At 38.2% G+C, this 15,319-nt stretch overlaps 1 protein-coding gene across 1 annotated transcript in view; it reads left to right on the forward strand.

Moving 5' to 3' along the window:
- The window catches only part of sun1b (Sad1 and UNC84 domain containing 1b), a 67,899-nt gene extending 56,128 nt beyond the window's left edge, over positions 1-11,771 (forward strand). Inside the window, exons 20-23 of the mRNA XM_072559838.1 lie at positions 4,979-5,094; positions 9,686-9,853; positions 10,310-10,402; positions 10,922-11,771. Coding sequence (XP_072415939.1) covers positions 4,979-5,094; positions 9,686-9,853; positions 10,310-10,402; positions 10,922-11,038 — 494 coding nt within the window. The 3' untranslated portion in view covers positions 11,039-11,771. The remainder of the gene's footprint in view (positions 1-4,978; positions 5,095-9,685; positions 9,854-10,309; positions 10,403-10,921) is intronic.
- The last annotated feature ends 3,548 nt before the right edge of the window (positions 11,772-15,319 follow it).

Here is a 15,319-nt window from a genome sequence, read left to right on the forward strand (position 1 = left end):
TCCCCCATCCCAGGGTAAAATGAAGCTTGATACTATGATCTGGCTGCTATTAGAAACCGCCTTTTGATAGGTTCGTTACTCAAGGGATATTGCTATTTACTGTGTTTGTGATGTACCATGAAGGACTCTACTGCTTAACTTCTCCCACCTTCTGAGGAATCATGACTATCTGGTTAAATCACCAGTCGTCTCTAATGAGACAGCAGCCTTATGGTCTGATAGGGCAATGGCGAGTTTACCATTACAATCTCTAATAAACTTTTAATCTGCAGACTTGCTCTTCAAGCATGTGGATTAGAAAGTTGCAAATCTATTATCGTTGATAACAAAATGGTTTCTGGGAAACTCATCAAATTTCTATATCTGACTGGCAAGTTATGTATGTCTTGTATCGATCTTGAGCAGTGAAATTAAATAATAGTTCCCACAGTTTCATAAAGTATCAAGGCAGGAAGCTTCTTAGTAATTCCAACCTCTAGCTTTTCAGGTCCGATAAATGGAACTTCCCAGTTAAATTCAGTCCCAAATTAAGGATCTGTACTGAAATATTTCTTTATTAAAATCTGTGCAGTTCACATTTCTGGACTTGTACGCACTTGCTTACAATAAACTATTAATTCAATATTCAAAGGTTCTGAGTAATGGCGAAAGTGAAGTCACATGGTGTGCAGGGTGTTCTAGCTAGGTGGATAAAGAACTAGTTGAGCAACAGAAGACGGTAGTAGTTGAAGGGAGTTTCTCGAAATGGAGAAAGGTGACCATTGGTGTTCCGCAAGGGTCAATGTTGGGGCCACTGTTTGTAATATACATGAATGATCTGGAAGAGGGCACTGTTGGTATGATCAGCAAGTTTGCAGGTGACATGAAGATTGGTGGAGTAGCAGTAAGCATAAGGGACTGACAAAGAATACAGGAGGATCTAGATAGACTGGAGAGTTGGGTGGAAAAGTGGCAGATGGATTTCAATCCAGGCAAATGTGAGGTGATGCATTTAGGCAAGACTAATACTAGAGCGAATTGTACAATGAATGGAAGAGCCTTGGGAAAAGTTGATGGGCAGAGAGATCTGGGAGTGCAGGTCCGTTATACCCTGAAGGTTGCTGCATAGGTGGATAAAGTGGTCAAGAAGGCATATAGTATGCTTGCCTTCATTGGATGGGGTATTGAGTATAAGAGCTGCAGGTCATGTTAACATTGTAGAAGAATGTTGGTTTGGCTGCATTTGGAATACTGTGTACAGTTCTGGTTGCCACATTACCAAAGGGATGTGGACGCTTTGGAGAGAGTGCAAAGAACATTTACGAGGATGTTGCCTAGTATGGAAGGTGCTAGCTATGAAGAGAGGTTGAGTAGGTAAGGTCTTTTTTCATTAGAAAAAAGGAGATTAAGGGGGGACCTGATTGACGTTTACAACATCATGAGTATAGACAGGGTATATAGAGACAAGCTTTTTCCCAAGGTGAAGGATTCAATAACGAGAGGTCACACTTTTCAGGTGAGAGGTGGAAAGTTTAAGGGGGATACGCGGCAAGTAATTCACACAGAAGATGGTGGCCGCCTGGACGTGTTACCAGCAGAGGTGGTAGAGGCAGATATGGTAGATTAATTTAAGATGCGTCTGGACAGATGCATAAGTAGGTGGGAAGCAGAGGGATACAGATGCTTAGGAATTGACCGACCGGTTCAGACAGTGCATTTGGATCGGCTCTGGCTTGGAGGGCCGAAGGGCCTGTTCCAGGGCTGTCAATTTTCTTTGCTCTTTGAGTAGCATGATTTCCATGGACAAAATGTGCACAAAGAATTGATCATTTCCTGATGGAAAGAACTAACAACATAAAGCATTTCATGACAATATTGCTCAATAAATATTTATTGGAGTACAAGCTCTTAATTTAGAAATGATGCTAGTAAATCGAAACATTTGTGACCCAACTCCTTAAAACTTGCTTTGACAGTGCCATGATTTAAAATTAGCTAAGACTTCAGTAGTTTTTTATGGCTTGAGATTTTAAGTAATTTAATCAGCAATTTTCTGGCAAGGTGACATTTTTGCAAAAGAAATTGATGCATCACTTTTAACTTTGACTCAAATTTCATTCAGTCCACACAACCATACCAACTTACAAGGAAAACAAATGATTTGTCATCAGTTGTAACTCGATCATTTTAGTAATTTAACCTGTGCAGAGGAAGAGACATGACATTTGGATGACTCCCGATTGCATATATAAAATTTCTTAATCTATTTTGGAGAAGTGTTGATCATAAATAGTCACAACAATGACACTTAATGAATGTTATAGGTACTTCCTGTACTGCTGTTGAACAGGTCTTATTGCCACATGACATCTGTGCAGCAGGTGCCATTTTGCTAAATTGTGTATTTAGTTTTCTTTAAAATTTGGATGTTTTCAATAGGGACACAACAATAGAAAAGGTTATGAATCCTTAATGTGGAAACAGACCCTTTCGCCCAACAAGTCCACACTGATCCTCTGAAGAGTAATCCATCCAGACCCATACCCTTACCCTATATTTACCCCTAACTAATGCACCTAACTACACATCCTGAACACTATGGGCAACTTAGAATGGCCAGTCAACCTAACCTGCACATCTTTGGATTGTGGGAGGAAGCCAGAGGAAACCCACATCAACACAGGGAGAATGTGTAAACTCCATGCAGTCACCCAAGATTGGAATTGAACCCAGGTCCCTGGCGCTGTGAGGCAGCAATGCTAACCACTGAGCTACCGGGCTGCCTTAGTGAGTTCAGCAAGAAATAGAAAGGAGTTGCAAATAAATGCAGCCCAAATATGTTCAACCTGAATGAAAAGTCTGTTTTAGAACATTAGGGATGTTAACGGGGAATGGGTTGATTGAGGATAATTAAATCGTTTGAAGGATTTGGGAATGGAAGCCATTTCTGGAATTGATGTTTACAATGGGATAGTTGAGTGGAACCCAACAGAAGCATTCTAGTTTGAAACAATAGAGAAGGGGTGTTTTGAGAGAATTGATCTAGTGCATAAAGTCAAAAGCTATTTATAATGACGCTGTTGAGGGGGGGTGGTATGCACCTTCGTCTCAGGTTTTTTTGTATGAGTTAATCAAATGTTTTTAGAGCAGATTGTGGAATTGTTATGGTTGACTTATTGAGATAGAAATTCACCTCAACCAGTGTAATTTAAAATGTTCCAGATGGATGGTGGTCAGGTTGTCTATAATCTGGCCACATATGTGTCCATGGTGAGATAGCCAGCACTTTAAAATCATGGTTGTTCAGGCAGATTAGGAAAGATTCATGCGATCACCATTTACTGGCTTGAATAGCATTAGTGGTTGAGCCAATCACTTCTAATCTGGCTGTCTGTAAATAGAATGTAGATTTCAGTCACTTGATCTTTGATGTCATTTAAGACAAGTTCAAAGGTGAACTCCCCCAGGAGGATGTTAGTGCATTAATAATGTCTCTGCACTAATAACCTAAGAACATGACTTTAAATGCCATCATGGCAGTTGGTGGTATTTAAATTTAATTGATAAAATCTGGAATTTAAAGCTGGATTCTAGTAGTGACCATGAAACAAATGATCAATTATCATCCTCTAGTTCACTTCCTTTTTGGAAAGGAAATTTGCTGACCTTACCTGATCTGGCCTCCATGTGTTTCCAGACCCCCACCAACTTGGTTGACTCTAAATGCCCTTTTTAAGTGACCCAGGAAGTGCCTAAGTTCAAGGGTAAGTAGGATGGGCAAGAACTATCACCCCTGCCAGCGACCCTCACATCCCATAAAAGAATAAATGAGTTGAAAGACCGATTGGTAGAATGGCATATGTTAAGTTCAATGTGGAGAAATGTAAAGTGAATAATTATGGTTGGAAGAACATAAACAATGAAATAGGGTACAATTGTAAAGGAACTGTAGGTGTACAGGAACCAGAGTATATCTGTGTCCAGGTTATTGAAGGTGTCTGGACTGGTTGTGTGTGCAAATAATAAAGCTTAAAGAGTTTGATTAATTATGTAAGGTACAAGAGGTTATGTTGAATTTGTACATTCCTCAAATGGAATATTTTATCCAGTTCTGGGTGCACTCCAGGAAACATTTTTGAAGCATTATAGTAAGTGCAAATAAGATTCATGAGTGGTTTCATGAATGAGGATTATTTGTTAGGAAATTAGTTTGGAGTATTGGGAGAAGAAAAGGCAGGGGAAATTTGATAGAAGGATTAACGATCTTAATAGGACTGGACAGAATGGATCAGGAGTAACTGTTCCCACTCGTGAAAAGATTGGAAGGGCATAGATTAAAAGCAATGTGAGGGAAAATATTTTTCACGCAACATGTTCTGGAATTTACCACTAGAAATTGTGGTTGAGGCAGGTTCACTTGAGGCATTCAAAAGGCAATTACCGTTGTCTGAAAGTGAACAGTATGCAGGATTATGGGGAGAAGACAGGGGAATGCTACTAATCAGTTGCTCATTTGGCAAACTGGTGCTGAAACAATGGGCAAACAGCTATCTAATACAATTGTGATTTCAGCCCCTAAGTTTGTGCACTTGCTTCTCCCCAGGCACATTTCGTTAATATTCTCAACATCCATTGTCCTGTTTCACTCAGATCTGACTTTCTAATAATGTTGCCCATCTCCACCTAAACGTTTCCACCTGTTGCTTAAAAAGTACATGTTTATTGTTTCCTTCAGGATTCTCTATTCAGTGGTCTCCCCTACTTTACCTACAGTAAGCTCTGCTCATCTGAAACTCAGTTCCACGAGACAGGATTCTAAGTGTTTCAGGCTACTTTCAATTAGTGCTGGCAGGTTGGATGTGATGACCTAGCAGATGGCTAATCTTGGTTGTCCTATTTGATATCTTTGGTGTTCTGGGGCAAAAGATTGTCAGAATGGGTTAAACTTTGTGTGCTGTTGGATTCTCCACTGAGTACTTCATCTGCCTTCTCTTTCCAGGTGGTAGCATCTTGAGCACTCGTTGTTCTGAAACCTACGAAACTGCAACAGCTGTGATGAGTCTCTTTGGAATTCCACTTTGGTATTTCTCGCAGTCTCCCAGAGTGGTAATTCAGGTTGGTAGATCCTGTTGAGGTGAACAGTTCTGGTGATCTTGAATGGAAAGCTGTATAATGTTTGGTAGAAGATTTGTAGCTCGGTGCTCGTTGTTGTGGTTCTGTTTGCCGAGCTGGGAATTTGTCTTGCAAACGTTTCGTCCCCTGTCTAGGTGACATCCTCAGTGCTTGGGAGCCTCCTGTGAAGCACTTCTGTGATGTTTCCTCCGGCATTTATAGTGGCCTGTCTCTGCCGCTTCCGGTTGTCAGTTTGAGCTGTCCACTGTAGTGGCTGGTATATTGGGTCCAGATCAATGTGTTTGTTGATAGAGTCTGTGGATGAGTCAACAAACTCCCAAGCACTGAGGATGTCACCTAGACAGGGGACGAAACGTTTGCAAGACAAATTCCCAGCTCGGCGAACAGAACCATAACAAGCTGTATAATTGCATAGGGTCAGAAGGGAGTTGGAAAATTCAGTGAGATAGTTTGTGGAAGTGCAGACACCTTCCACTAAGGCCAAATGTCCTATTTGTGTGTTCAGAGTTGTACGAGCTAATAGAAGCTTGACACACAGGTTCATGAAAAGCTTACTCCAGTTGTTGTTAGAATGATGAACTTCAAGTAATACTGATGTTGCTGATTATCTTGCTTAGTGCATTCCCTGCACAATGTAACCTGTATGCCTGTAAGTTTTTTCCATCCTATGATCGTTGCTATGATCTGCCTGTACTAATAAACAAAGCTTTTTACTGTTATGTACATGTGACAATAAATAAATCAAAAAAACCAAATCACTCAAAAGCTTTCTTCATTTGTAAAATTCTTCCAAGTGAACTCTTATCTAAACTCATGAACACATGAAAATTTCTCTTCTCATGAAATGCTTTTCAAAGCGGTTTTGAAAGAATGAAAATCCATCATCCTCATGGAGTTATGATGCTGTTCATCTTGCATATGTTTATTTTTAAGGAGTGTAATTTCTCCGTGCCTTACAAAATACGAAAAATACTCATTAAAACAAAACCATTCCAGCTTTTAATTTCCAATGCCTGTCTGTATTGGATCGAGTAGAACCACAAGTTCTTAGAAAGGAGAACTTGAACTGTAAGCAAATTTATCACAAATAAACTTTTCTGCTCTGAAGAACAGTACCTTTTAAAAAGAAACTTGGAACACAAAACTATTCAGTCTATTGGTCAAAAATTAAGTCCTTTTTGTTTGTATTGAGGTTCATATCCAATTCAGAAGAGTTTACTCCTAAGTTAGTTGTATTAGATACATAATGATGCATTTATTTACTCAACTCTTTTTAAAGTTTTGGTTGAAGTTCCATCATTGTTTGGTAATTGAAAAGGTGTTTTTTTTTTTGAGTTTATTTTCAGATGGAAGCCCATTGCCCATGATAGGAAGCAAATTTTGATTAGAGCAGCAGCATCTGAACTAAGCTCAATCTACAATTTCAACATATTGAAAATAGGTGTTCGTTCTGGGGTTAATTGCTTGCCATTCATAGTATTACATTGAACCTGTACATAAAGCTGGCTATTTGCCAAGCTGTTTCAAATCAGTATCTGCTCTGTAAGAGAAACTTCCCATCGGTCATCTTCTACAGCCAGGACTTGAATATTCATCCTTAAAAGTCTGCTTGAAATTTTGACTGAATCATGGAGCAGGAGTAAATCATGGCACCTTCAACCACCTTTGTTCTGATTTTTTTTCCTTTCTGTACTAAATGATTGATATCTTTAGCCTAACTTGCCCCTATGTCTTGCTTTCGCATTTGAGGGAAATAATCTTCAGTATCTACTCTGTCAAGCCCTTAAAATCTTGTGTTTCAGAGATCACCTCTCATTCTTCCTCAGTCTACTGTTACAGGGCAGTTGTTCTGTGGAAGGAGTTGTAGATGTTGCAAATACACACCCAAACAATCTTGGCTTTATTTTACAGTAAATTATTTGCTAGTCTGATGTTTGATTACTACTTTTACACAGAATCTGTTACTTTATTAATATTATTATTGACCCCTATTAACATTGATCACCAAACCACCCATTGACTCTGTTGACTTCTTCCCCCTGGTGGCAGAACCTGTCTTGTTGGTTTTATTTTCTTCAATGCCTGACTTTTAAGCAATTGTTTTTTACATGCAAGCTCTATAGGATAACTCGGTCTTTCAAAAAAGATGGGTTTGAAAATATTATCGTAATATATATTTTAAAAACATACTGAAAACTTAGCTGAATAATAACCTGGCGTGTGTACATGAGCACAGTGATTCAGGTTTAAGTTTGCTGGATTGTTGGTTTTGTTGTACAATGATGCCAAGAGTGCAGGTTCAATGTCTGCACTGGCTGAGGTCCTGTTTTCTGAACCTCCCCCTCGCTTGAGGTGTGATAACCCTCTGGTTAAGCTCACCACTGGACTAGAGAGAGAGAGAGAGAGAGAGAGCGCAGCCCTGTGTCCCTGTGGGGTCGTGGTTACATTCCTTTTATTACACCACAATAAAGGAACTAATGAGCATGTGTGCTGGATCACCTCCACTTGCTCGCTATTTTAAGCTGGTGCCTTTTGATTTCATTTTTAGATGTTGAATTTCTTATCTACATGTGTTGCTTGCTCTGTCTCATGCAAGCTCAGGTTGGTAGCATTCAGTCCTTTGAGTTACAAGTCCCAAAATCAAGTCTGACACTTGAATACGTGTGCAGTACATATCTCATAGCATATTAAACCAAGACCATCAGCTTGGTCCTGTGGCAGGATTTTGAATAAGTTAACCCTAGTGTCCTGGCTAATTTTTAATCCCTTGATCAGGATCATTAAAAGCATTTATTTGATCATTATCATCACATTACTATCTGTGGAGTTTGCATTGTGAAACTGGCTGATGCATTTCCTATATAGAAACAGTGACTACTAGACCACATGACTTCTGGTGGTTTTCAAATTTAACAAATGCAAATTTTTTGTTTCAATTCTCAGTTCAAGTCTGCTTAAGTTGGGGTAAAAACAACTGGAATTAAGCGTCTGATGACCAATCATCTAGTTCGCAGGCTCCTTTCCTAAAGGAATATTCATCATCCTTGTCTGGCTTCATGTGACCCCAGACCCACAACAATGGTGGTTGATTCTTAACTGCCCTCTGGCAATGAGATACAGGCAATACCTCTATCATGAATGAATTAAAAGAAAATTCACCTTGCATCTTGGCCATGGTTCTCAAATTGCAGCGCAGCAATCCCAAGTGTTTTTACTTCAGCCATCCAGATGTACTCCCAATGTGTAATTAATTGTATCAATCACCAATTAATGCTTCATTATTCATGTGGCAAAGGTTTGAGGCTTCACTGTTTGCAAAAAAATTCTGAAATTCCTGTTTTTGCCCCACACTGCACAAGTCATGACAATTCAATTTAAGTATTTTTTGCTCAAGACAATATCTGAAACTGTGCCATGTTCCTAAATTTCTTTTGTAGTGCAGGTATGAGTGTGACAATTAAATAGTGTGCAGTGACTCATATCTTTTTAAAATATGTGGCTAGCCTCTGTTAGATGTTAAGTCTGAACATTGTTATGATCTCTTTTGTGTTTGTGCTCTGGAATGGCTGGCTTGCATAGGTATTTTGTGAAGTGATCTGCTTGCAAATATTTTTCCCTTCCTGTCCCAATTTTTTTCCCACTTCACCTTTCTCCTTTAGAGGCTTTGACTTGAAGCAATTCCACTGGTGTAAACAGCGTTCTAGTTGAGTGGCCATTCAGTTCTGAATCTCAGCAAAGACTACCAATAGCCGATTTGAATAGTAATTGTAGTCCAGTCTGGCTTAGGCCTATGATGGCCGAAGATAAATAACACTTTCCAGCTGGGGTAGTTGCATAGCAATTGAAAGTGGAATTTTTAGCCAGGCTATCACCACCTGGGCAATGAGCCCATTTGTACAGTTTTTACTGCCATCCCAGCTGAGACCGTCTGACTTGATACAGACCGGGAAAGTTACCCCTCTGTGTCTCATTATTACACATATAATGGTTTAACCTCCTGAGCAATCTGAACATCAGCTATCTCCACTCATAGATGCTACAGGAGTGGAATATTTGTTGAGGCAGAAGGAACATTGTACAATGTATTCCCAGACACTCTTTGTGTAACAAGATTCTTCAGCCTACCACTCCCAAATAAAACTGAGTTTAAAAAATGAGTTACTGAGGCAGTCAATTTTAGGTCTTGTATCTCCCTTGAATCGTTCAGATTATGACTAGTTAAAATATTCCGGTATTAAAAACAAGCGAAACTTCTGTGCAGCAGTTATCAGTTTGATAGAGGTTTGACTTGCTGAGATTTTTGCACGAGTAAAGGGAAAAGCAAGTAGATGGCACTGAATTATTCCTCTAGGGAACATTATGCACATATCGATTGAATGACCATTTACTATGTTATAACTATTCTAAGATTCCATGAGGTGATGTGACCAGACATTGTGAAATCTGTGATTTTGAGTGTCAAAACTTTGGATCTGAAAGCGGAAAATTCAGAAATTCTTAATCTTAAAGTTGTCTTAGTTTAAGAAATATTGTGATATTATTATAATGTTTCTTATTCTTTTTCCTCTTACAGCCAGATGTTTACCCTGGAAATTGCTGGGCATTCAAAGGATCCCAAGGATATCTGGTTATTCGCCTTTCTGTGGAGATTTATCCTTCAGCTTTCACTTTGGAGCATGTACCAAAGTCTCTTTCTCCAGCAGGCAATATCAGCAGTGCGCCAAAGGACTTTGGTGTTTACGTAAGTGTCAGCAGCAGACTGTTGGAGAATAAAGGGATGGACAGTGATGCTCAGCTGAAGTGAGCTGATCTCATTTGCCATGTCCATTCATGAAATGAGAAAAATTAGGTTTACAATTGGAGAGATACGCAAGTCCTTTGGGGACGTGTGTACCTACTGTTAGAACTTTGTGGCTTTTTTGCTGACTGCTTCCACACCATTGAAAAGCAATACCTTTATTGAAAGTGAAAATGAAAAAAAAACTGCATGTTGGTATTCTGAGATAAATAATGTTAGAAATGCTCATCTGGCAGTATGTGTGGACATGGAAACTGCTGCTGAAGTTAGCTCTACACAGACTTTCTCTGCATTTATAAAACCTTTTTAAGAAATCACACTTAAAAATAAACTGAATAATAACATTTTAAGAGGTTTTTGGTAAATTTTCAATAACAATGACTTGCATCTTCCTTTCAGGGTCTTGATGATGAGTACCAAGAAGAAGGCACCAATTTTGGCAAGTACACATACGACCAAGAAGGAGAAGCGATACAGACTTTCCATGTCAGGGTAATTTAGTTTCAAATTAATATTTGTCAATTTAGTTGTTTTAAACTTTTCTGGACATATTTTAGATTGTTCTAATACAATTTTGCTGATTTATTTTATATTCAATTTATAGTTTTATTACAGTTTTTCTGAAAACTGTAGAAGGTATATACAAGTTAATTGGAATGTTATCAATCCCACCCATTGATAAACTGATAGTAACAGTATTGTAATAAAATTCGTTACTTGTAAAATTAAGGTACATGATTTTGATCTGTTAATTCATCAGCTCATTTGGGGTTTTATGCTCTGCAATTTCTTCTACTAAACTGTTCCTTTTGGCCACCTACCCTGATATTTCATTTTATTTGCTTCTGTGAAATAGCCTGAAATAGCCTTCATAACATTCAAGGCTCTGTATAACTACAAGTTAATTCATGAGTGACATGATTCAAGGTAATAATATCAGATAATCATTAGTCTTTTGAGTATGTAATTGTTCCTCTCTTTGTGCTCTACCCTTCCCTATCCAAACTTTAGAATGAAAGCTTGAAAAGCTACCAAATAGTCGAACTCCGGATATTCTCCAACTGGGGTCACCCAGAGTACACTTGTCTCTATCGGTTCAGGGTGCACGGCAACCCTAGAAAACAATGAATCATGGACTGTACTAATATTGTAAAAAATTGTAAATACTGGAAGAACTGGGACTAATTCTGGACACTGGAATTTGTTCTTGGATTGTGGCATGAATAACGTACTGCTGAATCACCTATCGGATGCTTTAAGAACACTGCCTACTGATTGGTTAATGGCTTCCTCGTGTTTTTAGAAAACCTTTTGTCTTGCTTTTATTTTGGTAAATGTCTGGTGTTTGCTTTGCGCAACAGGAACACTGAATGCCTTTCCACTTGGAAAAATGGAAAGAGATTGATGTACAGACTATTTTATTGGACATTTGATAATGTTTATTTGTATATTGCACAACAGTCCTCATTTGTAAAGAGAATACTTCAGAATATAAGCTATATTAACCAATATAATCCATATATTTAAATATTACCATTAGACCTGTGGCCTATGTAGAAAGACTTCGAATATGAAATGCAATCGTATATTTCAAACTATGATATAAAGCAAAACAAGGCATTTTTCCTCCTGTAAAGCAAAATTAGGGATTTTGGGAAGGGACTTTGTGAATAACTATTTATTTTTCAAGAGTAACATAGGACTTTGTGCAATGTATTTTTGTAAATTCTTCACACTGTCTTGAAGTGTTTTTATTTCCTTGGCTGTCGCTGAATTGGACAACGCTATTCAGATGTTTAAATAAAGAATTTAATTTTTTTTGAGGCTGGATGTAATTAGACATAATAAAGGGTAAACTTTCTTTTGTGTATCATTAGTAATTGAATACAAGTTTGCAATATTTGGAGCATCTTAAACATTTCTATGTAAATTGGGATCCAATTTTTTTAGGATAAACTGATCAGTAAACAGCTTGAGTTATGATTTGAAATGCACTGCTTGAAAAGTTAGCAGAAGCAGATTTAATAACTTGCAAAAGGAGCCAACTTGCAAGCCTCCAAGGAGAGAGGAGGGATTGTGGAACTATTTAGCTTTTTTTAGTGGAGGTACAGGCACCATGAACTAAATGACAACCTCCTGTATCAAACTACAGTTGAGCGAGCTTCTGATTTGTCATGCCCAAGAGTTTGAAGATTCAGAACAAAAAGTTTTGTCCAGAAATTCACTATTTCTTGCTATCTGTTGCAGTTGGCATTGCCTTCAATAAAATTTGGTAGGATTCATTCACAATCAGGTAGAATGAAGTACTGGTCTATGGTCATGTAGCACGAATGGGAACGGATACAAAAAGGATGAATGAATAAATGTTCATTGGGAAATAATTCCTAGCTCGTCTTAAATGGGAACTTTTTTTCATACCTTGGGATGATGTACCTTAAGTTGTATATTTGTATATGATGACCAAAATATCTATCTATTGTCTATCGTAACTGGTAAGATATCCACTGCTAATGCACACTGAAATCGTTATTTCAGGGTGGGTCACAGCAGTGGTGACACTGCAGTCAAAACCTTAAGTTGTTATGCTGGCTTTTACAACAGTATCAGCCATAATTTTGAGAAAGTTAATAACCACCTCATACAGCACAATTCAATTCCAGCCTAATGTCATGGGTACTAGCAGTCACCTCATGCTCCAAACATGTGGCTGTTCTTTGTGGAGAGATTAGAGAAACTGGAATTGTTGCTCTTCAGAGAGAAGTTGAGGGGAGATTTGTTTGGAGTTTAAAATTGAGGGGTTTTGACCAGTGAATTGTTTGTGCTAGTAGAACAGTGCATAACCAAAGGCCAGAGATCAAAGATTGGTGAAAATATCTAGGCAGGGCATTTGTTCAACAGTTTGACCTGAATGAAAGGGCGTGAATATGATGTAATATGAAAGACTAGCGCAAGTAGATTTGTTAGTGTTTTGAGAATGATTGGGCATGTCGGAGAGAAATGTTGCATCACTGACTAAGAACGGGCGTAGAAAGTTGAGACTAGTTAGCTCTTTGAAGAGAAGGCACGCTGTGGGTAAATGGCCTCCAATGCTGTAAAATCTTGAACAAATGGGAATAAGGATAAGTACTACAGCAGAAATGGGATAAGATGCACAGTTTAGGATGTTGGTACCATCTTTGTGACTTACAACAGGTCATGCATTTAATCTCAAACTTCAAAGGAACACTAGTCATGGGTTTAAACTTCAATGCTAAAACCAACTAGATGGACAAACAGCTATATTAGCATTTGTACAATCCTATATTCCTGAAACATGACTTCTGAAATTTAATTTTCATAGCAACTCCTGTAAGGAAATTGCTTCATTAAAATGTCCACATCTCCAATTACTACAGACTTCACTGAGACCTTATTAAAGGATTGAGATGAAGGTTTTGACTTTTTAATTGTGATTTTAAGTGTCAACATGAAAAACTTTACTGTCCATTTTATTGTTAGACTTGTAGATACTTGACTGTTGAGGTATACTAATTTCAACAAACATGAGCATTTGTATAAGGTTTGTTCAAGATTATGCACAGTGCTAAATATGCTGTCTACGTTCTAGCTGGTCAGATACATTCAAAAGCCATTTGAAAAGGCTGGCAAAACTTTAAGATTTGGAGGTCAGATGACTTGCATGCCAAGTCATGTAGCACGAGCAGAGTGGTGAAAGGAATTAGGCACTTTTTTTCCTGGGCTTTTGCTGACACTTTTGATGTAATGAAGAGTTGGTGCTCCCACTTCAGATGAAATGAATTTGCTAACTTGACAAACCTTTTCTGTAAGATCTGCTACATTATTGTAAAATCTTCCTGGAAGGGAGAATCAATACATACATCCCAAGTCTTGCTTTCAAGTAAGGGAAAAAGCATTTATGGATTCCCTATTTTGGAGTGCACCGTGATCCTCTTGTTTCTATCTTAAGGATATGCCCCACAAATCAGCAAGTCTTTGTTCATTCAGGTATCTATCCAATCCTCTGGTCAGAACAGTTTTTATTATGAGCATTTAGCAAGAAACAATGCATGGCCTATTACTGAGAGGGAGAGGTATGAGTTGATGAGCAGATGATTCTCCAATTTCAATTCTTGGTGCAACTCTGAGGTCCGTTGTCTATGCAGTCGGTGAAAGTTGACAAAGCCCAAGTAATTCCGGGGGTTTTTGGATGATATGCCTTAAGAAACACAGTGCAATTATATGTCTAGTTAACAGAACTCTTTTTTTTTTTAAAAGAAATCTTTATTGAACTAGCTGTTGTGATCTTGAGTTCCTTTTGTAATGGTTATTGTTTGTCAAGATTCAGAGATGCCACTGTTGGACTGGAGTGGACAAAAGTTTAAAAATCACACAACACCAGGTTATAGTCCAACAGGTTTAGTTGGAAGCACTAGCTTTCGCTATACTCCAACCACCTGATGAAGGAGCAGCACTCCGAAAGCTAGTATTTCCAAATAAGCCTGTTGGACTATAACCTGGTGTTGTGATTTTTAACATGGTTTGTCAAAGTCAGCCTGGAGTGTAATATATATTGCCATCTATTGGAGTGGGAGCATATCTCCCTCAGTGATGAGCAACTTAAAATACCTTGTAAATTTCAACTTGCTCCTTTAGAAACTGCAGGAGGTGAAGAATTGCAGAAAAATAGCTACTATTCATGGATTAGCCTTTGGTCAAGCTAAATTGCAGTGCATTATGTTGAAATATAACCATCAAATTGCAAAATCAAACCTATAAAGCTACAATCTACTTTACATCACCAGTTATGTTTCTGTTATGTGATGTTTTCTATTTTCTAAAGAAAATAAAGAGCAGCTTTAACAGCAAATATCCTTTTTCTTTTCCGATCATAGTCATTTTCTGAAGGTTTCTCTGATCAGTCTGTTAGGTCTGCAAGTGGGATCTTTGAAGAAGCTGGTTCTGTTAAATCTAACAGCTTGAGCCAGCTAGTTTTTATGCAGTTCAGATTACACTAATTAAAAAATTAATTTCTGTTTATCTCTGTTCAGAGTTGAGATGTAACCTGGTGTTTGCGGTCAGCAACGAAACAATGGCATTTTCCATAACTGACCATGAAGTCGACATCCCAGACTTGGCAATCTCTTTAATGGTAGTCTGGTCTTTATTACCATTCAATGGTAATATGACAACAGTCTTTACTTGGTGGGGGGGGGGGGGGGGGGGGGTTCCTCAATAGGCAGCTGGTTTGATCTTTTCAGTCTATTAGGGGTTTCTCTTGCAGATTAACAAGAACCAAAGTAAAATAATTTTAAAATTTATTTTAGAAGGTACTTGAGTAAGAGTGAAGGTACGATATAAAGATTGACTTTTTCTCCTGAAATGAATTTAAATCAAAATTTAACAGTACTT

The sequence above is a fragment of the Chiloscyllium punctatum genome, chromosome 40 (genome assembly GCF_047496795.1).
Source record: "Chiloscyllium punctatum isolate Juve2018m chromosome 40, sChiPun1.3, whole genome shotgun sequence".
Classification (NCBI taxonomy): Eukaryota; Metazoa; Chordata; class Chondrichthyes; order Orectolobiformes; family Hemiscylliidae; genus Chiloscyllium; species Chiloscyllium punctatum.